General features: G+C 48.5%; 1 protein-coding gene across 1 annotated transcript in view; it reads left to right on the top strand.

Annotated features, from left to right (window-relative positions):
- Positions 1–26,219, top strand: part of CDH3 (cadherin 3) — a 46,152-nt gene extending 19,933 nt beyond the window's left edge. Inside the window, exons 3-16 of the mRNA XM_025888860.2 lie at positions 5,547–5,632; positions 6,897–7,022; positions 7,225–7,380; positions 7,471–7,615; positions 9,356–9,531; positions 10,139–10,267; positions 11,315–11,500; positions 13,490–13,731; positions 14,108–14,253; positions 14,987–15,211; positions 18,838–19,044; positions 21,576–21,706; positions 22,071–22,217; positions 25,341–26,219. Of these exons, the coding sequence (XP_025744645.1) occupies positions 5,547–5,632; positions 6,897–7,022; positions 7,225–7,380; positions 7,471–7,615; positions 9,356–9,531; positions 10,139–10,267; positions 11,315–11,500; positions 13,490–13,731; positions 14,108–14,253; positions 14,987–15,211; positions 18,838–19,044; positions 21,576–21,706; positions 22,071–22,217; positions 25,341–25,550 (2,312 nt within the window). The 3' untranslated portion in view covers positions 25,551–26,219. The remainder of the gene's footprint in view (positions 1–5,546; positions 5,633–6,896; positions 7,023–7,224; positions 7,381–7,470; positions 7,616–9,355; positions 9,532–10,138; positions 10,268–11,314; positions 11,501–13,489; positions 13,732–14,107; positions 14,254–14,986; positions 15,212–18,837; positions 19,045–21,575; positions 21,707–22,070; positions 22,218–25,340) is intronic.
- Positions 26,220–26,429: the final 210 nt, after the last annotated feature.

The following is a 26,429-nucleotide window of genomic DNA, read 5'->3' as shown; positions in this document are numbered from 1 at the left end:
CTGAACCTCAGCTTCCTGGTGTGTTATAAGAGTCTGTGTAAGCTTCTGGGGTTCACAAATTTGTGGTTTGGGGTTTTATCTTATTTGATGTTCAGGATGGCTCTGTGAAGTCTAATTTCCATCTTCCAAATGAGAAAACCTAAATTCCTAATAATTGGTTCAATTTCTGCATCAGCATATTGATGTTTCCAACTAACAGCATTGAGGGGCCTTTGTATGCATCCTTAATACACTTTTAAGGTATGCTAAGTCATCTAAGGAGTTTTAGGTATTCCCTTTAAGCTTTTCTTATTCTTATTACATCAAGGAGCAAGTGTGTTTGGTCCTAGGGCGCCTGGGTGGCTCAGTTGGTTAAGCGACTGCCTTCGGCTCAGGTCATGATCCTGGAGTCCCTGGATCGAGTCCCGCATCGGGCTCCCTGCTCAGCAGGGAGTCTGCTTCTCCCTCTGACCCTCCCCTCTCTCGTATGCTCTCTCTCTCTCTCTCTCATTCTCGCTCTCTCAAATAAATAAAATCTTTAAAAAAAAAAAAAAAGATTTTTTATTTGACAGAGACAGACACAGCGAGAGCAGGAAACAAGCGGGGGGAGTGGGAGAGGGAGAAGCAGGCTTCCCGTGGAGCAGGGAGCCCGATGCAGGGCTCAATCCCAGGACCCTGGGATCATGACCTGAGCTGAAGGCAGACGCTTAACGACTGAACCACCCAGGCGCCACAACTTAGTCACCTCTTTTAAAGCCTCTGTCTCCACATACAGTCACATTTGGAGGTACTAGGGGTTAGGACTTCATATGAGTTTGGTGGGGAGAACGACACAATTCATATTAAGAGAAAAATCTGACAGAAAAATTTTTAAAAATTGCTGGTAACCCCAGTCGTTGGAAATTTTCATTTCCTTTTAGTCTTTTTTTTTTTTTTTAAGATTTTTTATTTATTTATTTGTGAGAGAGAGAATGAGAGACAGAGAGCAGGAGAGGGAAGAGGGTCAGAGGGAGAAGCAGACTCCCTGCTGAGTGGGAAGCCCGATGTGGGACTCGATCCCGGGACTCCAGGATCATGACCTGAGCCGAAGGCAGTCGCTCAACCAACTGAGCCACCCAGGCGCCCTCCTTTTAGTCTTTTGAAATGTGCATAGTTGCATATATTACATAGGCCTTTCTACATTCTGCTTACTTTCTTTCACTTCATAGCATAAGAATTTTCCTAGATAACTTACAAACTCAACTGTAAATATCATTTTGCATAGTTGGATAAATAACCCATGGAGTAAGCATTCCATAGATTATTTAACGGTTGCTCTATATTAAGGTGATTTAACCTTTGCCATATATTATTCCTGGCCCTTTTAGCCCTCGGGCAAAGCCAGAATCCTCAGAAGATGGGTCTCTACAGCTGTGTGCAGGATGCAAAGGGTCACCTTGAGAGTCCCGCTGCCTCCAGGGCCCTCTGGAGCTGACTCAGGCCTAGATCCCTCCTTCCCCTCCTACTGGCCAAGCCTCCCTTCTTCCCCCTTCCATTCACTGACCCCTCTTTGCAAAGATGAGCCATGTCTTAACTTCATTCACTTAGATTAGTTGTTCCTGTTTTTGAACCTCATGTCGGTGCAGTCATACCTAGGTCCTCTCTTACATCTGGCCTCTGTTATTCAGCAGTAGGTTTGTAAGATTCATCCACATCATCATCTGTCGTTGTGGTTGATTAATTTCATTATGTGAATATACCATGGTGTTTCTGTCCATTCTGCCTTGATGGACCTTCGGGCTGTTTCCAGTTTTTCACTATTAGAAACAGTGCTGCTATGAACACTAAAACATATGCCTTCAGGTGAGTGTGTCTGTTTGTTGGGTCTCTACCGCAAAGTGGAATTGCTAGGTCTTGGGGAATGTGTATATTTAGCTTTGGTAAATACTACCCAACAGTTTTCCAAAATGACTGTTCTGTTTTACACTCCCACATCAGACTTCTGCTGTTTTTTCTTATTGCAATAAAAGATGCATAACATAAAGTTGACCATTTTAACCATTTTAAAGTAAATAATTCAGTGGTGTTAAAGCACATCCACAGTGTTGTGCAACCAGCATCATCATCCATCTCCAGAACTTTTTCATCATCCCGAACAGAAGCTCTGTACCCATTGGACAGTTAACTCCACATTTGCCCCTTTCTTCAGCCCCTGGTAACCTCTAGTCTACCTTCTCTCTCTCTCTCTCTCTCTTTTTTTTTTTTTTAAGATTTTATGTATTTATTTGACACAGAGACACAGAGAGAGGGAACACAGGCAGGGGAGTGGGAGAGGGAGAAGCAGGCTTCCTGCCGAGCAGAGAGCCCGATGCAGGGTCCGACCTCAGGACCCTGGGATCATGACCTGAGCTGAAGGCAGACGCTTAACAACTGAGCCAGCCAGGCGCCCCTAGTCTACCTTCTCTCTTAACTATTCTAGGTACCTCGCATACACGGAATCCTATGGTATTTGTCCTTTTGTGACTGGCTTATTTCACTTACCGTGATGTTTGCAAGGTTCGTCCATATTGTAGCATGTGTCAGAATGATATTACTTTTGTAAGCTGAATAGTGTTCTGTTGCATGGATATACCACATTTTGCTTATCCGTTCATCTCTTGATGAACTTGGGTTGTTGGCACCTTTCAGCTACCGTGAAGAATGATACTATGGAAATTAGTGTACGGGTATCTGTTTGTGTTCCTGCTTTCAATTCTTTGGAGTATACACCTGGAAATAGAGCTGCTGGATCATACGGCAGTGCTGTTTACCTTTTGAGGAGTCACCAAACTGTTTGACACGGCAGCCGTGCCATTTCACCTTCCCAATGCCAGAGGGTTCCAATTTCTTCCCATCTGGCCAGCACTTGTTATCCCCCCACCCTTTTTAAGATAGTTTTCCAGGAGCCTGGGTGGCTCAGTTGGTTAAGCAACTGCCTTCGGCTCAGGTCATGATCCTGGAGTCCCGGGATCGAGTCCCGCATTGGGCTCCCTGCTCAGCAGGGAGTCTGCTCCTCCCTCTGACCCTCTTCCCTCTCATGCTATCTCTCAAATAAATAAATAAAATCTTTAAAAAAAAAAAGATAGTTTTCCTAGTGGCTGTGAAGTGGTATCACATTGCACTTTTGATTTGCATTTCCCTAATAGCTCATTGGTTCTGAGCATCTTTTCATAGGCTTATTGGCCATTTGTGTATCTTCTTGGACAATTGTCTTTTCAGGTCCTTTGATTTTTGATGTTGAATTTTAGGAGTTGTTTTTATATTCTGGATATTTATCATTTAGAATTCTACTTTTGTAGGGGTGCCTGGGTGGCTCAGTTGTTAAGTGTCCAACTCTTGGTTTTGACTCAGGTCATGATCTCAGGGTTATGAGTTCAAGCCTTGCATTGGGCTCTGCGCTGGGCATGGAGCCTACTTTAAAAAAAAAAAATAGAACTCTACTTTTTAATATTATACTCATATACTGTTTGAATGCTTTGTCATGTTCACATTACTTTTGTAGTTAAAAAAACAAACTCATCTGTTGGGATGCCTGGCTGGCTCAGTTGGTAGAGCATGTGACCCTTGGTCTTAGGGTTGTGAATTTGAGCCCCACGTTGGGTGTAAAGATTACTTAAAAATAAAATCTTAAAAAAAAAACATGTTATTCTTCCTTATTTGGAGGAAGGATTTTTTTTTTTAAAGATTTTATTTATTTATTTAATTGACAGAGAGAGAGAGAGAGACAGAGAGGGAACACAAGCAGGGGGAGTGGGAGAGGGAGAAGCAGGCTTCCCGCTGAGCAGGGAGCCCGATGCAGGGCTCGATCCCGGGACCCTGGGATCACGACCTGAGCCGAAGGCAGTCGCTTAACCAACTGAGCCACCCAGGCGCCCCAGGATTTTTTTTTAAAGATTTTATTTATTGGGGTGCCTGGGTGGCTCAGTCGTTAAGTGTCTGCCTTCAGCTCGGGTCATGATCCCAGGGTCCCGGGATCGAGCCCCGCATCGGGCTCCCTGCTCCGCCGGAAGCCTGCTTCTCCCTCTCCCACTCCCCCTGCTTGTGTTCCTTTTCTGGCTGTCTTTCTCTCTGTCAAATAAATAAAATCTTTAAAAAAAAAAAAGATTTTATTTATTTATTTGAGAGAGAGAGCGTGAGAGGGGGGAGGGTCAGACTCCCTGTTGAGCAGGGAGCCCAACGTGGGACTCAGTCATGCGACTCCAGGATCATGACCTGAGTCAAAGGCAGTCGCTTAACCAACTGAGCCACCCAGGCGCCCAGGATTTTTTTATTTTTTAAGTAATCTCTGCACCCAACATGGGGCTCAAACTCACAGCCCTGAAATCAGGAGTTGCATGCTCTGCCGACTGAGCCAGCCAGGTGCCCCAAGGAAGAACTTTTTTAAACAATCATCATCATAGAGGAGGAAAGGAGTGGCAGCAACAGGGGGAGAAAATAAACCCAGTATCATCATCTGAGACTAAAGGACAATTTCTCAAAAAAGGACAGTTGGGAGGCCTCACGCTGGCATTTCTGTGGTGCAGCCCTGCCCCCGTGGGCCTTGTCCTGCTGCAGCCTACTGGTGTCTGGGCCAGCATCAGGGAACCACGGGGCCAGAGCATGGTGCTGAGGGGCCCAGGTGTGCCCTCAGGTGGCCTCTTTTCATGCTTTGGCCACAAGGAAGAGTGGGTAAGAACACTCTCTAGTGAATACCTTGGAGTCAGGCCGATGTGGCTTCTGAACCTCAGTTTTCTTATCTTTGAAAAGAAGCTAATACCTACCTTGGTGGTTAAGGTAGTTGTAGGGATGAAATGGGCCCAGTCTCTGGCTTGGTGAATGGTAGTTAGCACCTCAGAGTGCCTATTTAAAGGTTGGCTAAGCAGGGGGGGAGGTGGTTGTCCAGAGGGAGCATGATAAACTAAAACAGCTAGAGGTTGTCAAGAATGATTTGTGTGGGTGCCTGGGTGGCTCAGTTGGTCAAGTGACTGCCTTCGGCTCAGGTCATGATCCTGGAGTCCCGGGATCGAGTCCCACATCGGGCTCCCTGCTCAGCGGGAAGTCTGCTTCTCCCTCTGACCCTCTTCCCTCTCGTGCTCTCTGTCTCTCATTCTCTCTCTCACAAATAAATAAATAAAATCTTAAAAAAAAAAAGAACGATTTGTGTGGGTAACCTAACCAGGTAGCAGGATGCCTATTGCATGTAGGTAGACTCATGGTCTTCTGAAATGCTGAAAATCTCCTGCCTCCAGCTATGATCTTGGGTTTACCTCGTGTCTCATGAGGCCATCTGGGGCTGATGGGCTGAATGCCTATGATCTTGATTCTTTGGTGTCATGAACAAAGAAAGGGGCTTGGCCCACAAACCACAAAGTGATCCTCCCTCTTGAGACCAAAGTTGGAAGCCCCACCTGAAATTCGTATTTACTTGATCACAATGGAGACCAAAACCAGGTCTCCTTCTGGCTTGGAACAGTCCTTGATCCAGTCAGAGGGCGGTCGTCAGGTGTTGCTTCCCCGGAGTAGCCTCCAGAAGTCCCCTCCCTAATATTCTCTTTCTTCCTTCCCCACAGGGATTTGCACAGACTGCCCCGAGCAAGAGTCAGCCCTGCTTAGCACTGATGGTGATTTCACTGTGCCGAATGATAGAACAGTCCAGGTAAAACACCACAATGTTCTCCATGCATGCCCAGCTTGCTGCTGGCCCTCAGTTGCCCACAGCTTACAACCTCCCACTAGGGGCGCCAGAGAGTCAGGCCCGTGGGGCAAAGAACTGCCCTGGCCCAGTGCCCTTTGCCCCTGGGATTCCCTTTCCCACCTCCCTTTCCTTCTTTCCCATATCATCTGGCTAAACCCCAAGGGAAGATGATTCCAACACTGGGCTGCCAATCCTATGAGCCTCGGGGAAGACAGACCTAAGGAACTCAGCCACATTTCTTATAATTTTTTGAAGAGCTAATGTATCTACATGATTCAAAAATTTAAAAATATTGAGTTACACAATGAATAACCTTTGTTTCTATGCATCTATCTAATGCCCTGTCCAAGACACAGATAACCAGGCGCCTGGGTGGCTCAGTTGGTTAAGCGACTGCCTTCGGCTCAGGTCATGATCCTGGAGTCCTGGGATCGAGTCCCGCGGCAGGCTCCTGCTCAGCAGCGAGTCTGCTTCTCCCTCTGACCCTCCCCCTTCTCATGTGCTCTCTGTCCCTCATTCTCTCTCTCAAATAAATAAATAAAATCTTTAAAAAAAAAAAACACAGATAACCACTGTTACCAGTTTTTTCCTTCTAAAGTTTCTTTATATATTCTATATTTATTTACATTAAACATATTATATGTGTTAAATATTTTATATACAGATACACAGACTCTTTTTCCTTCTCTTTTATGCAAAAACTAGCATACTATTCACATGTCTGGACCTTCTTTCTGCACTTAAAAATACATCGATATACCTGCCTGTCCCCTTCTCACAGGTAACCCTGTCATTAGTTTCTTTTGTATTTGCCCCCATACTTTATGTGTGAGCCACTATGAATACAGTCTTATTTTCCTACCCTTTCACACAAAAGATGATACATATTAGCTATGTTAAGTTGTTAAGTAAAATACTAAACTACATTATAGTTTAGTATACCTTGTTCTTTTTCATTTAACAGCGTATATCAAAGATCTTTCCTGTCAGCACATAGACTTCCTCATTTTTAGAGCTGTATAGCAGTCCCAGTAGATAAAAGTACTATAATGTGTATTTAGTTGGTTCTCTCTAAATGAACACTTAGGATTATTTTCAATTTGCCTTTTGTAGTAAAGCCATTTAGGTCTCTCTACTCACCCTTTAATAACTTCTGTAAGTGAGAGGATGTTGGGTGGTTTCCAACTGTTTGTGTGTCTGGTTAAGGGGTCTTCTCTCCTTGCAGGAAAGGAAAGCATTGAAGATCTCCCCATCCAACCGTATCTTGCGAAGACGCAAGAGAGAATGGGTGGTTCCACCAATATCTGTCGCCGAGAATGGCAAGGGCCCCTTCCCCCAGAGGCTGAATCAGGTATGACTGCGCCTTCTCCCTACAGTCATTGGTGGCTGCAGGGACCCTCATCCAAAGGCCTGCCAATGAGGTTTCTTGCTCCTGGAAGCCTCTGTAACGGGAGCGGGTTCTGATAAGGCAGTGCCTCTCCACCCCTCCCCACCTTTCTTGCGGTCCTGAGATAGTTGAGAATTTGTCAGCTGCCATTTTCTTTTGCTTCCAGCTCAAATCTAATAAGGACAGAGGCACCAAGATTTTCTACAGCATCACAGGGCCTGGAGCAGACAGTCCCCCTGAGGGTGTCTTCACCATAGAGAAGGAAACAGGCTGGTTGTTGTTGAATAAGCCACTGGACCGGGAGAAGATTGCAAAGTATGAGGCAAGTAACCTGTAGCATCCAACAAGAAGCAGGGCCCCGGGGCCAGGTGGGGAGGGGGGCCAGGCTGACCTCACACCTGTGCACCCACAGCTCTTTGGCCATGCTGTATCAGAGAATGGTGCCTCAGTGGAAGACCCCATGAACATCTCCATCATTGTCACAGACCAGAACGACCACAAACCCAAGTTCACCCAGGATGTTTTCAGAGGGAGCGTCTTGGAAGGGGTACTACCTGGTAAGAGGACTGTGGGGGGGGGTTATAGATGGAGAGGTCTGCTGGGTCCAGACCTAGCCTTGGACCATCTGGAGGTCAGACCAGACCCCTAAATGCTAGAAGAACCCTCCATACCCGATTTCCTCAGCTGTGCATCACATTACCTGGGATCATCTTAAAAATTTAGATTCTCCCACTCCATCCCAAGATCCCTGAACAAGAGTGATCCTAGAGTACAGCCTGGAATCTGTATATTTAAAAATTTCCCAGAAGCTTCAGATGATCAGCCAGGTTTGGGAACCACTAGTTTTAGAGCTACAAAGGTATAGATTTGAATCTCGATTTGCCTCTTTACCTGTGACCCTGGGCAAGTTCTTGACTTCTGAGCCTCAAACTTCACATCTGAAAATGGGAACAAAGGGGACACCTGGGTCACTCAGTCGGTTGAGTGTCCAACCCTTGATTTCAGCTCAGGTCGTGATCTCAGGGTCCTGGGATTGGGCCCCTCGTCAGGCTTTGCTCAGCACGGAGTCTGCTTGTCCCTCCCCCTCTGCTCCTCCCCCTGCTTGTTCTCTCTCTCTCTCAAATAAATAAAATCTTGAAAGAAAAGAAAAAGAAAGGAAGGAAGGAAGGAAGAAAATAGGAACAATGTCTCCTGTAAAGAATTGTGAAGATTAGATAAAACAGCCTCCAAGACAGAGGCCGGTGGGGTGGTGTTCTCCTGTTCCCTTCCTCTCTGAGTTGTGGAGAATCCGAGAAGTGTGAGTTGGTTAGGTTGCCAATACAGACATCCCCCAAAGAACAACAGTACCTTAAGTGAGATGGAACCTTATTTTCTCCTTATATTCAAGAAGCCTGGAGGTGGACAATCAAGGCTGGAATGGTACTTTAAAACGTGGGAGGGGCGCCTGGGTGGCTCAGTCGGTTGGGCGTCTGCCTCCGGCTCGGGTCATGATCCCAGGGGCCTGAGATCGAGCCCCGCATCAGGTTCCCTGCTCCGCGGGAAGCCTGCTTCTCCCTCTCCCACTCCCCCTGCTTGTGTTCCCTCTCTCGCTGTGTCTCTGTCAAATAAATAAATAAAATCTTTTTTTTTTTTTTAAAGGTTTTATTTATTTGAGAGAGAGAATGAGAGAGAGAGAGCACATGAGAGGGGGGAAGGTCAGAGGGAGAAGCAGGCTCCCCGCTGAGCAGGGAGCCCGATGTGGGACTCGATCCCGGGACTCCAGGATCATGACCTGAGCCGAAGGCAGTCGCTTAACCAACTGAGCCACCCAGGCGCCCAATAAATAAAATCTTTTAAAAAAATAAATAAAACGTGGGAGACCTAGGCCCCTTTTCTCTCATTGCTCTGCTATTTAGGCTTTATTTCCAAGATTACCTCGTGGTTGCTGCTAGAACTCCAGCTGTTACACCTGGAAGGGGTGGGGGTGTGGAGATTAAGCCCCATCCTCAGAAAAGCACTTCCGCTGAAGTTATATATCCTGTTCGTCAAAATTTAGTCTCAAGACCATAGTGGCAAGAAGGGATGGGAAATAGATAGTCTTTGTTCCAGGCAGGCCTGTGCTCAGCTTAAAATGATTGAGGATTTTGTTTCTAAAAAAGCGGAGAATGGAAAACGGACACCAGCTAGCTATCTGCCACAAAGTGGAATACAAGTCCAAGCCGATGAGCAGGGTGGAGCCTCTCACAGTTCCAGAAGTGGGCAAGGCTGGGACTAGAGCAGGGAAGGAAGGATGCTCACCCAGTCCTTCTGCCCTCTAGGCACTTCTGTGATGCAGGTGACAGCCACCGATGAGGACGATGCCGTCAACACGTACAATGGGGTGGTTGCTTACTCTATCCACAGCCAAGAGCCAAAGGACCCGCATGACCTCATGTTCACTGTCCACCGGAGCACGGGCACCATCAGTGTGATCTCCAGTGGCCTGGACCGGGAGGTGAGTGGCTCCTACCCAGGCTTGCTCAGGCTGGGGCCTGATGCTCAAGAGCAGGAGCCCCTGTCCATGGTCGCTGCTGTGTTCCCGTGTTGATGTCCCACAGCTCTCTGGAGCCAGCCGCATGGTGCCAAATGGTCTCGTTAGGCTGAGGAGGCAGCTGTAAACTGCAGGCGTTTGATATTTTCTGTAGATTTTCTCATTTCCTCTCAGAATGACTTACGTAGCATGCACGTTGCCCAGAATTGTCCCTTGTGTGCTACAAAGTAGAGTTAGCGCCAAGGATATTGGAGTTGCCTACTGTTTCCTAATCAATACCTTTGCCCACATCCCCACTCAGAGCTCCCATTCTGCATCAGCCCAGGGTCAGGGGGCAATGCCCAGACTCCACCGCCGGTTGGCCCAAGAGAACCGTCGGGGTCTGCATGTCCCCTCCCCCTCCCCTGTTTGCCTCTGTTCTTCCCTGTGGTGGGTGAGCCGTGGGGCAGGGATTCAAGAGGACACTGTGAGAAGGGGAGACATTCCTCGTCCCTCCACATACATCCAGGGCTATGCTTCTGGGAGCCCAGGCTGAGCGACCCCTCAGCCTGAACTCTCCTTTTCTCCCCAGAAAGTCCCCGAGTACACACTGACCATCCAGGCGACAGACATGGATGGGGATGGTTCTACCACCACCGCAGTGGCCATAGTAGAACTCCTCGATGCCAATGACAATGCTCCTGTGTTTGATCCTCCAAAGGTAAGTGCCCTTTCAATCCTTCTTCCCTCAGTAGATGATGAAGGACTCAGGTTTTCCTTTCTAATAGAACTCTGGAACCAGCTCACGTTGCTTCCAGTCCCGCCCCACCACTTACTAGCTGTGTGACCAGAGACAAATTACCTAACCTCTTTGTGCCCCATTTCCTAATCTGTGAAGTGGAGGTAATAATATTAAGCTGTTGCATTGTTCTGAGTTTTAAAAGGCATAATCTCTGTACAGTTCATAACACAATCCCTGGTACATAAGTGCTCAATATGAAAAATCCTCACTGAGGGGCGCCTGGCTGGCTCGGTTGGTAGAGCATGTGACTCTTGGTGTCATGAGTTCAAGCCCCTCCTTAGTGTTAAGAGTTTACAGAAAGAAAGAGAGAGAGGGAGGGAGGGAGGAAGGAAGGAAAGAGAGAGAGAGAGAGAGAGAAAGAAAATCCTTGTTGATATGAACACTTAGAATTTGCCTCATACCTGTACGTGCCCACCTTCACCCCGTGAATGCTCTGGGTCACCTCCAGTGACAGAGGACTCAGGGCCAATCAAGATGACACCCATCCACCCCCCTTCCATCTTTAGATAACTCTGGCTACCGAACATTATTTTGGCTTTATTAAAAATTTGCTCTGAGCAGCTGAGTTCCCAGTGTTTGCCACCTGTTCCAGAATTTCCAAAAATGTTCCTGACCCGTGCCGTACAGCAATCAGGCCCCTAGTCCTTCTTGCCACCCTCCTCATACCCTTCTGATTTCAGCTAGATGGCCACACGTGGCAGGGTTTAGGGCACCCAGATCCCAGTGAGATTCCTGGAATATTTTGGCCCTGGATATAGGAAAAGCCGGCCCATGATCCCTATGGCCTGTCCCAGCAGCTGTGAGGACATTCTGCATCTGTGTGTGCCCTGAAACCCTGGTGTGTGGGTTGGGTGGTCCCAGGAAGAGTGAGTTGCATGGAGGATCCACAGCTGGCGAAGAGTGGAACAGTCTCAGGACGGGTGATCAGTCTCTACTCTGACGATGCTGTGCTTCCCGCACTGACAGTACGAGGCCCGTGTACCCGAGAACACGGTGGGCCATGAGGTGCAGAGGCTGACGGTGACTGACCTGGATGCCCCCAACTCACCAGCATGGCGCACCACCTACCGCATCTTGGAAGGTGATGACGGGGACCATTTTACCATCACCACCCACCCCGAGAGCAACCAGGGCATCCTGATGACCAGAAAGGTGAGTCAGTTTGGGCTTTAGACAGGGGTCACCCCTGGGGCAGTCAAGTCTACAGCCCCCAGGACAGGGCGGTGGACCACATGCCTTGGGATACCTGCTTTGGAACATTCACCAGGGAGTGCACCAGGCCCGTGGCTTCTGACACTTACCCATCCCTCTCGTGTTAGGGAATGAATTTGTTCAAAGTAAATCTTACTGAGGGACTCAATTCATAATACCGGGGAGAGTCACTGATCTGATGGAGGCAGAGGAATGGAGCCCCTCCTCCCAGATCCTGGTGTCCGGTGGCTGCCCCCAGTTAGTCTTCCCACACAGAGGGTCTCTGTTTTATTGGAATTCTTGCTAGTTTTGTGTTTAATCCATAATACATATCTAGGTTTTTGCATAGTAAAATGTTCAAAGTTACTTAGTAGTTAGATGCTTGCCTCTCACAAAGTCTTTGAATAAAATTGATGCTTTTAAGAAGATGGGCCTAATTTTTTTTGATTTCTTTTACCTCCTGGTTTATTATGAAAAATGGCCAGGGGCACCTACGTGGCTCAGTTGGTTAAGCAGGTGCCTTCGGCTCAGGTCCCTGGGATCAAGCCCTGCATTGGGCTCCCAGCTCAGCAGGGAGTCTGCTGGTCCCCCTGCTTGTGCTTTCTCTCTCTCTCCAAAATAAATAAAATCTTAAAAAAAAAAAAAAAGAATGGCCTAGTTTGAGAAGCAGGGTTTTATATAATACTTTAACGACTATCTCCTTGCAACAAAAACTTTGTAATGCCCTTGTTATATTGTGAAATTAATTTCATTTATAATAAGTTATAACTTACACAATTTCTGGAAAAATAGAATGTCCTAACTGTGAAATAAAGGAGAATTTTACAAGAAGAGTTGCTGATAATAAGATGTTTCTATATGTAAGTTTTGGGGTGCATACTAGAAAACATAATGAGGTAGTCAGTTACATGTGTCTCTTTGTGGAATTGTCCAAATGTAGTGGATACTGCATGTCACTCAGGCAGCTCAGGTGTACCACAAGTCATACCAATGTCTCTACACAAGAGCAAATACACAACTTGTAGGAAAGGCCTGGACAAATCAAATTACAAGCTCCCCTCAGAAGTTGCATTCCTGGAAAAGTCAGTATATATTAAAACAACACCAAAAACTTAGTTTATATGTAAAACAAGTAATTATAAACAGATTTTTCACACCCATGAATACATGAATGTCCAAGGGGCTATTGGCATGTCACATGGCCTGGGGGACAGTTCTTTGTGTCCCTGCCCCAGCCTATAAATGCCAACATCATCCCCAACCATTATGACAACCAGAAAGGCCTTCACAAGTTTCTACAATAGCCCCTAGGGGACCACCACCCCATTGGGAACCATCTCTAAGGCTTAATGGTCTGGGGTGGTCTGAGAGGCCCTACAAGACACTCAGAAAGGGCAGGAGGATGGGGAGCCTGGGTGGCTCAGATGGTTAAGCATCCAATTCTAGATTTCAGCTCAGGTCATGATCTCAGGGTTGTGAGATCGAGTCCCACATCAAGCTCGGCACTGGGCATGGAGCCTGCTTAAGATTCTCTCTTTCCAAAAAAAAAAAAAAAAAGATTCTCTCTTTCCCGCTCCCTCTCCACCCCCTCAAAAAAAAAAAAGTGCAAGAGGTTTTATGGAAAGGACAACATTTCTTTTTTTAAAGATTTATTTATTTTAGAGAGAGAGGTGTGGCAGAGGGAGAGAGAGAAACTCGAGCAGACTGAGCATCAAGCACAGAGCTCAGTGCGGGTCTCCACATGGGGCTCGATTTCACAACCCTGAGATCACATCTGGAGACAAAACCAAGAGTTGGGTGCTTAACCAACTGCACCCCTGGAAGGATGGCATTGTTGATGCTGGGAGCCTCCAGCCCCTCACCGTGGGCCCTTTCTTTCTGACATCACAGCACTGCATAAGTCTTCCTCACACATTGGCGGCTCAGGTCCTCCTTCCTCTTCTCTCTCAGGGCTTGGACTTCGAGGCCAAAAACCAGCACGTTCTGTATGTTGAAGTGACCAATGAGGCTCCCTTTGTGGTGAAGCTCCCAACCTCCACAGCCACCGTAGTGGTCCACGTGGACGATGTGAACGAGGCACCTGTGTTCGTCCCACCCTCCAAAGTCATCGAGGTCCAGGAGGGCATCTCTGTTGGGGAGCCTGTCTGCACCTACACTGCGCAGGATCCTGACAAAGGGAGTCAGAAGATCAGGTAACCAGGAGCTGGGCTCAGATGCATCCAAAAGCACTGGTAGTATTGGATGGGCTATTTATTATGGTCAGTGTTTGTTCTAATTACCATAAAGATTGCTACATATTTTGAACATCACCCCTGCACAGGGCCTTCCCTTCCTACCCTTCCCAAGGCTAAGGACTTTAAGAAGAGATCCAGGGGAGCAGGTATAGCCACTCTCTCTCATGTGTCCCTGCTGGGCTCCCATTTAGGGGTGAGATGCATTTTTCATGTGATCCTGCCTCGGAGCCCCAAGTCCCATGACACCATCTGCCAGTTGGAATGAGTAGGCTTTGAATGATAACCAGAATTCTAAGTATTCTGGGTATGATTCTTCTCAACTTTTCCATCCCAGCTACCACATCCTGAGAGACCCAGCAGGGTGGCTAGCAATGGACCCAGACAGTGGGCAGGTCACTGCCACGGGGATCTTAGACCGTGAGGATGAACAGTTTGTGAAGAACAATGTCTACGAAGTCATGGTCTTGGCTACAGATGATGGTGAGAGCTTCCTTCCAACCCCTCCACTTGGGTACCTTTGGAGCCCAAGGCATAGCATATCCCCTCCCCAGACAGTATGGTGTCAGAGAGGGGTGTCAGCAAACCAATCTAGAGGGTCAAGGGAAACTTGCAGAGGAGACTTCTAAAGACGAGGATTGGCTGGCTCTGGTTTCCCTAAGACCCAAGTGTTAGGAGAAAGACTTATTTCAGCCCAAGTGTGGGGTTCACTGACCCCTAGATTGGCCTGTTGGTTTCCCCTTGTGATTGGATTAGAAGGGCCTGCCTGGAAGATGGCATGATTGATTAGTGATGTCACACCATGACAGAGCTGGGGGTTGTGATGTGATTTGACATCTCTGCTTGACACAGCAAAGCAAGGCCTGGAAGCAGGCGAGAAGTCACGGTAGGACTGTGAAAAGAGCCATCCCTAAAGCGCATCAGCCCTGAGGTGGCCAGTAGGTTTCTCTTTGGGATAGATTGGTAGTGGCTGTAACTGCTAGGATCGGTTAGGAAAACCTGCTGAGAACGAAGGCATGATTGTCATGGATTTGCCATCACTGGTTTGATCTATGATGAGACTAGGGCAGGACAGGGAGGGGCTTGAAAAGTTATAGCGGGCAATAAACAGGAACCTCCCTGAGGCTGATTAGGTAGGTCAGAGAGCTTAACATTCATCTATCACCCCAACCAAGGGCAGATGCTAAAAAGGGCTCCTGTGTGTAATTATGAACAGGAAGCCCTCCCACCACTGGCACTGGGACCCTCCTGCTAACACTTACGGACGTCAACGACCATGGCCCGGTCCCCGAGCCCCGTCAGATCACCATCTGCAACCAAAGCCCTGTGCCCCAAGTGCTGAACATCACGGACAAGGACCTGTCCCCCCACACCTCCCCTTTCCAGGCCCAGCTCACACACGATTCGGACATCTACTGGACAGCAGAGGTCAACGAGAAAGGTGAGTGGGAATGCTGCTTATTAACTTGATGTAAGCCTTTAAGAAAAAAAAAAAAAGAGTGTTCTAGCCCAGTCACCTTCCTGTACAGTTGGAAAAACGGGGGCAAGGAGAGAGAGAGTGTGCCTTTCTCAATCTCACATAATGAAAGAGCCAGGACTCCTGCAGCGATACTAGCTCATATGCCCTGAGCAGCGATACTAGCTCATATGCCCTGAGCAGCGATACTAGCTCATATGCCCTGAGCAGCGATACTAGCTCATATGCCCTGAGCATGCGTTCTGTGTGGCCGACGGCACTTCACACGCTTCATAGATTGGGTTACTCAGTCCTCACGGCAACCCACATATACGTGTGTGCGCCCATTTCACAGATGAGGAAACCAGGGCTTACAGAAGGTTAAATATCTTGCCAGAGGCATTTGAGCTAGAAAATGATGCCACCAGAATTTGAATCCAGACATTTCTAATTTACCATTGGTGCTCTGCTGCCTACTATTTATTGAACCCTGATGATAGGCAAGATGCTTTTCCTTTCCTGATTCAATACCTCTACCACCCTCTGTGGTCAGCGTTTTTATCCCCATTTACAGATGACAGGCTCGGAGAAGTTAAGTGGCGTGCCCAAGGGCACAGAGCGCGGGAAGAAGTTGTAGCCACAGTCCTGGCCCCCCACGCACCTGCTCCTCTCCACCTCTCCGTCCTTTCTCTTTCCCATCCTCCCGGAGCTTCTCAGGCTTCCATGGCTTTTCAGTTGTCACTGACCTGGGAAAGGGTCTAACTGGCACCAAGTGAGTGAGGACCCGGGGTGTGTGAGAAGGATCCAGCCCCAAGAGCCAGTAAGGCCCCTGGAGAAACACTGTTCACTTTGGTTTAAAATGTCTCCGCCTTCCTCTTGGAGCTAAGAAGGTTCCCCAGGAGGGAAATAGGGAACCAGTACACACAGGTTCAGCCCCAAAGGAACCAAGTGCCCAGTGTCTGTGACTGCTGCTGAGCCCAGCCCAGAAAGGACTCAGGAGACCTGCTTCACATACCCACATTGTCTCAATTTTATGATTCCTGTGATTTGGGTATGTATGTCCTGCACCTTCCCTTTGAGGAACCCACATTGGTCTCCTGTCACCCCCTTGTGGCCTAGAAGCCATTTTTTCCCCTCCCTGGTCTTACCATTTACAGAGGATGGACTCTGGAACCAGAATGCTTTGATTCAACGCCCTGTTCCTCCATTTATTAGCTTTGTGATTATGGACAAGTTACTGAACCTCACCGTTCCTCAGTTATCCCTACCTGTAGAATGGTGCCAATAATTGTCCTACTTCCATCCAGATACCATGAAGATGAAGTAGGTGATTCCACGAGAGGCCTCTTGTCTGGTACATCAGTGCTCAGTAGATGGAAGCGGCCACCTTATGAGCATTCGTCCCAGGCAGCAATCACAGATCTGGCTCAGTCAGGTGTGAGCATTATGGCCGAAGCCCAATGATACAAACACCTGATGATAGTATTGAGACCTGGTTCTTGGGTTTTATTTTTGTTTTGTTTTACTTATTTGAGAGAGAGAACAAGCCGGGGTGGGGGGTAGGGCAGAGGGAGAGGAACAAGCCGACTCAGGGCTCAATCCCAGGATCCCGGGATCATGACCTGAGCCGAAGTCAGATGGGTAACAGATTGAGCCACCCAGGCGCCCCTGGTTCTTGGTTTTAATTTAGTTTTTCCCTCTGACCATGTCCTTGTTGTCAGGGGAGTTAATCCAAACCCTACCCCTGCGTGACCTCGGTCTGGTTACTTAACCTCCTTAAGCTTCAATTTCTGCATTTGTAAAGTGAGGCTAATAGTAACCTCCTCTTAAAGCGGTGGTGAAGATGAGAGTAGAGCCTCACTCCCAGTCAGTTTCCACTTAGTCACCAGCACCACCATCGTCATCGTCACCTGAGAAATCCGCCCTCCGGCACGGGGACAGCACGGTGGTAGGGATGTTACAGTGAACTACTCCACCTTGGCCTCCACGACGTGGTAGACCAAATATTCAGCCTGCAGAGCTCCCTGTCTGCCTGCCATTGCCGCGTGGGAACAGGGCGAAGTCTGCCTTCTGGCTTTCTAACTAAGAGGAGCCCAGTGAGTATGCAGAACCTTTGAACAAAAAGTGGCTTGAGGTCAGTGCTGAAATAAGCCAGCAAGCCTGAGGGTGGGTGAGCTAGAATCATGGGGTGGTTTTTGGTTGCCCCAATGATTGGGGGACACTGCTGGCACTTAACAGTGAGGATCTGTAATGCTTGGGAAAGTCCTGCATGATGAGAAGTCATGCTACCCTGGCTAATAGCTCCTTCTTGAGAAATGAGTCTAAACTGAAGGCCTTTCTTCCGAAAAGCCCCTGACCCTGTATTTCTCACCCACAAACAGAGCCCTGTTCCCCGTTCTAGGATCGCCACAGAGTCTTCCCAGAGTGGGACCCCTTGTGCAGCCCCAGTGAAGCTCGGCTTCTGCTTTGAGGTTAACCTGCCACCCACGCTGGGCCTTTGAAGGCCGGTTAGCACAGTGCCCACTGTATAGCCTCAGAGCACCCCCGAACCTGTGTGCATCACTAATGCTGTGACGGTGCAGGCCGGCAGCCTCTCTGACCTGCTCAACAATGTCACTTATATCACCAAGCCGTGTGCATTTGGATTTATTAATAACTGATGCTGTCGGGGCGCCTAGATGGTGCAGTGGGTTGAGCGTCAGACCCTTGATTTTGGCTCAGGTCATGATTTTGGGGTCCTGAGATTGAGCCCTGTGTCGGGCTCCACGCTCAGTGTGGAGCCTGCTTAAGACTCTCTCTACCTCTCCCCCTCCCCCTGCACCCTTACACTCTCTCTATCTCTGAAATAAATAAATCTTTGAAAAAAATAATGCTTTTGCAGAACTATCAGTGTTTCAGATACTGAAATTCTATCAGATAGTTAAGGCATAAACATTATATTTACTATTGCAAGGGCAAAATGCTGTAATAATGGTAGTGAACTTTCAAATAGGAAAACAGGCGGTCAATGTGAATATTATAAGATGGGGTTAGTTATCTCAGGAAGAATGTATTTCAGTGTGTTCTTTTTGAGAACAGTCAAGCATCTAGTGGTGCTGAGAAATTATTGGCCCTGTATGACATGATTTTTTTAAAATTTCATTATTTTGAGGCACCTGAGTGGCTCAGTTAAGCATCTGCCTTCAGCTCAGCTCATGATCTTGGGGTCCTGGGATCGAGCCCTGCACTGGGCTCCATGCTCAGCAGAGAGCCTGCTTCTCCCTCTCCCTCTGCCCCTCCCCTCACTTATGCACACGTGCACTCTCTCTTTCTCTCAAATAAATAAAATAAATAAACCTTTAAGAACTTCATTTTAAAAATACTGTGACTATTGATTTGATTTTAAGAAAATAAGGTGATGAATTTATTTTCTATCCCAATAATCCTTTCCATGTTGGTGAATTTGGCTTTGGCCAAATATCAATTTTTTTTTTTTAACACTTGGCCTAAGTGTGCTTTTGGGGTATTTCTCCCTGTTGACCAGATGTAGAGGCGGTCTCCTTAATCTCCAGCGTGATACACTACATTCCACTTGTGGCCGCCTTGTGGTAAACGCTATCTGTTTCCTCCAGGAAACACAGTGGCCTTGTCCTTGAAGAAGTTCCTGAAGCAACACACGTATGATGTGCACCTTTCTCTGGCTGACCGTGGCAACAAGGAACAGCTGACAGTGATCAAGGCCACCGTGTGTGACTGCCATGGCCACGTGGAGAACTGCTCCAGACCCTGGAAGGGGGGCTTCCTCCTCCCAATCCTGGGGGCTGTCCTGGCTCTGCTGCGTGAGTACCCCTGCTCTCTCCCCTCCGAGGATGGGATAGTTCGAAGACCCAATTCTACCCTGAACTGCTGGGACTAAGGTGTCCCCAATATTGCCCATCTGTTCTTGATACTCTTAATTCTAGGAGTGTCATTCAGTGGATAAATGTTTATGGAGCTTCTGGAATGTGCCAGGCTTTGGGGAGACCGTGGGGGAAACAGACAGACTGAGCCCTGCTGTGATGTCATCTAGAGGCTAGAGCAAGTCATTCTGAGCGTGCGATCTCCAGACCAACAGCATCTGCAGTGCCAGGAACTTGTTAAAAAGGCCGGTTCGCAGGCCCTCTTTTGACCCACTGATTCAGAAACTTAGGGTTAAGACCCAGTAATCTGTATTTTCACAAGCCCTCCAGGGGTTCTGATGCGTGCTAGGGTTTGAGAGTCACCGGTTTACGGGGCATACGTGTTTAGTTACAAACTAAATTCTTTACTCTAAAGGTGGAACCTTTCACATTGTCTTTTTCCACTCTCTGAATTGGTCCTTATACAGAAACACATTCAATCCGATAGGAATTCAACAAGGGCAAGCTTTAATCCACATATTGCACACCCAGCACTGTTTCTGGCGCTGGGGGTGCAGCACTTTATAAAACAGACTACTTTCTGCCCTCATGGAGATTAATTTCCAGTGCAGAGAACAGACAATAAATGATCTGGCAGAGAAATCAGTGTTGGTATGGAGAAAAAGCAAGCAGGGGGAGGAGGTCTGCCATCTCAAGTAGGATGGATAAGAAAGGCTTTGCTGAGAAGGGATATTTGAGTAAAGACCTGAAAGAGGTGACGAAGCAAATCATGCAGATATCTCAGGAACAGCAAGTGCAAAGGCCCTGAGGCAGCACTGTGCTTGGTGTGTGGAAACAACAGATGGCTGGAGTGGAAAAAGCAAAAGGGAAAAAAGTAAGAGGTGAAGGCTGTGGCGGAGCATCATGCTGGGCCTTGAAGCCTACCGCAAGGATCTGGATGAAATGTGAAGTCATCAGAGGGTTTAGAGTAAAGCAGTGATGTGATTTGACTTGAGTTTTACAGGATTCCTACTAAACAGACTGTGCAGGGGTAAGGGTGGAGACAGGGAGACCATTAAGGAGCTATTGCCGTAATCTAGGGGTGAGATGATGAGAGATGGTCCTATTTCAAGGCAGAATCAGTTCAGATTCTTATGTGATATGAGGAAAAGAACCATCCATATTTCTAAGACCCAGACAAGTAGAAACTGGACTTTCCATTAACCAGTTTGGAAAAGATCATGGGAAGAGAATTGCCAGGCAGTCCAAATGGAGATATCAGTAGGCAGATATATAAGCTCTGGTGCCGGTGAAAAGTCCACTTCACCTCCTGCCTTTCCTCAGACTCAATGGGCAGGAAAAGAGGAGGGAAAGAATGCAGTATAGCCCACATAGGTGTGCATCCTGAGAACCCATAGACTCCCCAAGAAGGCTAGATTTGTTCTGTTGGGCCAGAGATGGACAACAGTTCTGTCAACAGGCCAAAGAAGTGATAAAGGTAAATAGTGGCCGTATCCTCTCACACTGAAGAGCCACAGAGAGGGCCCTGGGGTTGCTTCTTTATATGGGATTAACTGGAGGTGGTCGTGGCATTAGGGAGAACAGCCAGGCATTAGCTGGCCAGTACCCCAAAGTCCAAATAGCCTGCCAGCCCTTCCAACCATATCACTAAAATCCAGTCCTTCTCTTGAAATACCAACATAGTATTTGCACCTACATTCAAATTACTACACCACATAGACTTGCACTGTCTTGCTTTCAACTTAAAGTTTGTGGCTAATTGAGGGGTAATCTGGGGACTGAAAAAGTGTCCTGTTGAAAAGTAACATCTGGGCGCCTGGGTGGCTCAGTTGGTTAGGCGACTGTCTTAGCTCAGGTCATGATCCTGGAGTCCTGGGATCGAGTCCCGCATCGGGCCGCCTGCTCCGCGGGGAGTCTGCTTCCTCTCCCTCTCCCCCTCCCCCCTCTCATGTGCTCTCTCTCTCTCTCTCTCAAATAAATAAATAAAATCTTAAAAAAAAAAAAAAGAGAAAGAAAAGTAACATCTGCTGGGAGAATCCCTTGAGGACCATGGTATCACCGACAAGGGAAGACTGACAATTATGGGGGTGGGCAGGGATGAGATCGGGTTGCTGCTAGGAGGAGGTGATACCAGACTGAGGCCTAAAGGGTGAGAGCCGCGCGTGTGCATGCAGAGTGTTCCAGGTGAGGAACCTGCCCAGGCGCAGGTCCTAAAGCGGGAGACTGCTGGGTGTACTTGAGGCGCTCTAAGGAAGCCACTGGGATTAGACCCACGCGGGGGTATAGATGTGTGGAGACAGGCAGGGGCCAATCCTGTACACTTTGATAAGGAGTTCGGGGTTTTCCTACATGCAGGGGAGCCTGGCTACCGAGGAACGGGGTCTAAACTTAGGTGGGGCTCTGAGAGTGGGGTATCGGCCACAGCTCTGTGGTTGTGGGGGGTGAATATTTACCCTCCCTAACTCTTGCAGTCCTCCTGCTGGTGCTCCTCTTGCTGGTGAGGAAGAAGAGGAAGGTGAAGGAGCCCCTTCTACTCCCAGAAGATGACACCCGTGACAATGTCTTTTACTACGGTGAAGAGGGAGGTGGTGAGGAGGACCAGGTGAGGCACTGGGAGGTCTAGGGGGTTGGGAGATGGATGCCTCCAGGGCCACTGGCAGGGATGGTTCGGTCAACCAACTAACCACGTTAGCTGCATCTGACCTAACGCATCAGTCTTCATGTAGGATTGACCACCAACTCTTCTGTTCTGAGAGGGTGTCTGGTCCATAGCTGTAGTCCCTTTGACGCCAGCCAAGGTGGCCTTGAGCCTCTGCTTAATTTGGGGGGAGGGGCTGTTGGAAACAAGGGCTTCTAAGTCCCACCCATGAACCAGAACACCCACATACATGGCAGGGGAGTGGGCTGAAACATAAATGGTGGGGAGCTGCCTTCTCAATCGCATGTTCTCCTTCACATCCATGAAGGACTATGACATCACCCAACTCCACCGGGGTCTGGAGGCCCGGCCTGAGGTGGTTCTCCGCAATGATGTGGCGCCAACCTTCATCCCCACACCCATGTACCGTCCACGTCCAGCCAACCCGGATGAGATCGGGAACTTCATCATCGAGGTGAGGCCTAGGGGGCCAGCTGAGGGCAGCCCTTTATTCAAGCACCAGCAGCATGGGAGAAAGAGCATGGGCTTGGAGTCTTGACCCTGGGTTCAAATCTTGCCTCCCTCACCAGCCAGCTGTGTGACCTCTGGCATATTTGAGTAACTTCTGGGCTTCTGTTTTCTCCTCTATGAAATTCTGAGTTGCAGAGTGGTTAACAATAGGTTATGAATTATTCATTTATTCAACAAATATAACAGTTGTTAGAAAACTGTGCAGCCAGACTACCTGGGTTTGAATTTTTAAAGGTCCCAGGTGATCCCATTGTGGACCAGATTTGGGGACCCTCTGTCATAGGTTGCATTTTCTTTTTGCGAGAGAGCGCATGAGCAGAGGGGAGAGGCAGAGGGAGAGGGAGAAGCAGAAGCAGATTCCCTGCTTAGCACCGAGCCCTAAGTGGCCTGATCACAGGACCCTGAGATCACGACGTGAGCCAAAGTCAGGTGCTTAACCGTCGGAGCCACCCTGTTACAGGTTGCTTTTTTTTTTTTTTGAAGATTTTATTTTTTATTTATTTGACAGAGAGAGACACAGTGGAAGAGGGAACACAAGCAGGGGGAGTGGGAGAGGGAGAGGCAGGCTTCCCACTGAGCAGGGAGCCCAACGCGGGGCTCAATCCCAGGACACTGAGATCATGACCTGAGCCCAAGGTAGACGCCGAAGGACTGAGCCACTCAGGCGCCCCTACAGGTTGCTTTAAGGATTGGATGAGCAAGCATCTGAAAGGTTCCCAACATTGGAATCTCCTGGGGAACTTCAAAAACTACTGATGTCTCTGACTCCTTGCAGAGATTGTGATGTAATTGATCTGGATGTGACCTGAGCTTCAGAATTTCTTAAAAATTCCCAAGTAGGGGTGCCTGGGTGGCTCAGTCAGTTGAGTGGCTGCCTTTGGCTCAGGTCATGATCTCGGGGTCCTGGGATTGAGCCCCACATTGGGCTCCCTGCTCTGCAGGAGGCCTGCTTCTCCCTCTGCCCCTCCCCCGTGTGTGTGTGTCTGTGTGTGCGCGCGCGCGCGCGTGCACGCTCCCTCTCAGGTCATGATCTCGGGGTCCTGGGATTGAGCCCCACATTGGGCTCCCTGCTCTGCAGGAGGCCTGCTTCTCCCTCTGCCTCTCCCCCACGTGTGTGTGTGTGTGTGTGTGTGCGCGCGCACGTGTGCACACTCCCTCTCTTCAAATAAATAAAAACTTAAAAAAAATCCCAATTTAAGTCTAAGACCCACTTGCTTGGCATGTAGCCTTTAATAGGTAATGATAGTTATTATTGATAATAGCTGAGTATCTCCAGTGTTTTTAACTGTGGTAATGTGTTTGATTTATCTGAGTGACTTTAAAAAACAGCAATGCCTGGAAAGCAGAGATTCATTTGTTTTTTAGGCTCTGATTTTTTTTAAAGCTCCCCAAGCTTAAAATTAAATATACAGCCAGGGTTGTGAGAACCACTGAACTAGGTACATGGGAGATAGATGATAGGCACCTATCACAGCCTGGTACCTCATTCGCAGTAAACGGAAGTTTTTCTTTTTTTTTTTTTTTTAATAAAGCGCTCCACCCCCAACATGGGCCTTTTTTTTTTTAAAATTTTTTTTTTTTTTTTGAGAGAGAGAGAGAGAGAATGAGATAGAAAGCACGAGAGGGAAGAGGGTCAGAGGGAGAAGCAGACTCCCCACTGAGCAGGGAGCCCGATGCGGGACTCGATCCCGGGACTCCAGGATCATGACCCGAGCCGAAGGGAGTCGCTTCACCGACTGAGCCACCCAGGCACCCTGCAACATGGGCCTTTAACACAGACCCTGAGATCATGAGCCTCATGCTCTACCAACTGAGCCAGTCAGGTGCTCCGTTAGTGGAGGTTCTTAATACGAGGAAGGAAGGCTAGGAGGGAGGGAGGGAGGGAAAAAAGACAGACTGATGGATCTTAGAGAGTGTGAGGAAGCAGCAATGGGCAGAGGGCTTGGTGCGCGGTCACAATACCTCATCCTGGCTTGAACCTTTCTGCTTGCCCTCCTTGCCTTCTGGAGTAGCCTGGTGGTTAGACTCTGTTCTTTAGCATGAGCATATTTGCTGTGCAAAAACAAAAGCATCCGGGGAAAGTTGCTCAGAGCAGATGGTTTGAGAAAATGCCTTGGAGCTAAACACCTGGAACTTTCCCCTCCAGTCAGGTGAAGCCCACTTCCAGAATGTCTCTGGACAGACATACGGTCTCTTTCAACCCCCACACCGGCTGTGGGGAGGGGATCCTCTTGTTATCCTCATTTTACAAATGAGGAAATAATGTTCGACTGTGTGCCAGGTCCTATTCCAATAAGCACTTTACAGATATTTACATGTATTAATTTATTCCTCTAAAACGATATGAAGTCTCCCATTTTAGAGACAAGACAAAAACAGCATGCAGAGGTTAAGGGGTTTGTCCGAGGTCATAAAACTAGGGTGTGACGTCCGAGTTCTGACCACGGGCCTGTCGCACCAAGCAGTTGCCGTATTCTGGGCTCCGTGCTCAATATTTATGTGCATTATTTCACTTCGCCTTTCAAAACCTTAATGGAGGGGCGCCTGGGTGGCTCAGTTGTTGGGCGCCTGCCTTCGGATCGGGTCGTGATCCCAGGGTCCTGGGATCGAGCCCCGCATCGGGCTCCCTGCTCCGCGGGAAGCCTGCTTCTCCCTCTCCCACTCCCCCTGCTTGTGTTCCCTCTCTCGCTGTGTCTCTCTCCGTCAAATAAAAAAAAAACAAAACAACCTTAATGGAGGGGCGCCTGGGTGGCTCTGTCCATTGGGCGTCTGCCTTTCTGCCTTCAGCTCGGGTCGTGGTCTTGGCGTTCTGGGATCGAGCCCCGCATCAGGCTCTCCACTTAGCGCGGCATCTGCTTCTCCTCTCACTCTCCCTCTGTGCTCTCTCTTCTCAAATAAATAAATAAAATCTTTAAAAAATACAAACACAAACACACCTTAAATGGAGTAAGAGATGTCCTCACAGATGAGGAGACGCAGGCTCAGCGGGGGGATCTCAACGTGCCCGAGCTCTCGCAGCTGCCGGGGTCTGCCTGCCGCTCCTAACCACCCGCTCTTGTCGCCCCAGAACCTGAAGGCCGCTAACACGGACCCCACAGCCCCGCCCTACGACTCCCTGCTGGTGTTTGACTACGAGGGCCGCGGCTCTGACGCTGCCTCCCTGAGCTCCCTCACCTCCTCAGCCTCTGACCAGGACCAAGACTATGACTATCTGAATGAGTGGGGCAGCCGCTTCAAGAAGCTGGCGGACATGTACGGCGGAGGCCAGGACGACTAGGCCGCCTGCCCGCAGGCCCAGGGACTAAAGGTCGGGCCACAGTGGCATCTCCGAGGAGCCTGAGTCCTCCCCCTCAGCCAAGGACTTGGGAGCTTGTCAAGAAGTGGCCTTAGCAACTTGGAGGAGAGAGGCCCTCAAGTCTGACATTAAGGGTTGGTTTCTAAGCCTTCCAGAATGGAGGGACATGGGCAGTTTGATTTCACCTCTGGAAACCTCTCAGACTAGGCCAGGGTTGCCTCCGAGGCCAAATTTCTGGGAGTCTATCACCTGCCATAAATGCCCAGACCAACTCTGACCACCCCCCACTACCCCACACCTCCCGGTGATGATGTTCTCTCTGGAATGGACCCCGCTCCTTAGAATGAGGCCTCTTGCTGCACCCTGGACTTTTTTTTTTTTTTTTAATACTGTCTTCAAAAAGTTAGAGGCGGGTCCTCAGCGGTCCCCTGGATTGCTCCAGAAGCCCAGGCCTGAGCTGTTCCGCTCATGTGCCCTCGTGCACTTCTCTCTCCTCTCCAGACAACAAGGCCTCCTATTGGAATGAATTCCTGTGTTTTTATACTGAGCGTGACTATGTTGTCCTTTATTTTTTATTTTCCCTACTGAGTGCTGTAGATAAAGGGTGATGACAATCGTGTAAATGTACTACAACTTTTTTATTAAAGGAATTTTTCCCAGAGGTGCCTGGGGAGTGAATTTCTTTGTATTATAGTTTTATTGCCCTGTGAGTCACATACCACACCATTCACCCACTTCAGTGTCCAATTCAGTGGTTTTTAGAATAGTCAGAGTTGTGTACGGGGAGTGAGCACTTTTAACTCTGCTGGCTTCACCCAGCTTCCTCCCGAAGGGAGAGGAAGCTCAGGATTCATATACATG

This window comes from Callorhinus ursinus, unplaced genomic scaffold, assembly GCF_003265705.2.
Source record: "Callorhinus ursinus isolate GAN/ISIS: 27379988/994484 unplaced genomic scaffold, GSC_fseal_2.0 scaffold37, whole genome shotgun sequence".
In the NCBI taxonomy this organism is placed as follows: Eukaryota; Metazoa; Chordata; class Mammalia; order Carnivora; family Otariidae; genus Callorhinus; species Callorhinus ursinus.
The sequence above is the reverse complement of the archived record's forward strand: the minus strand, read 5'-3'. Positions and strand labels throughout refer to the sequence as shown.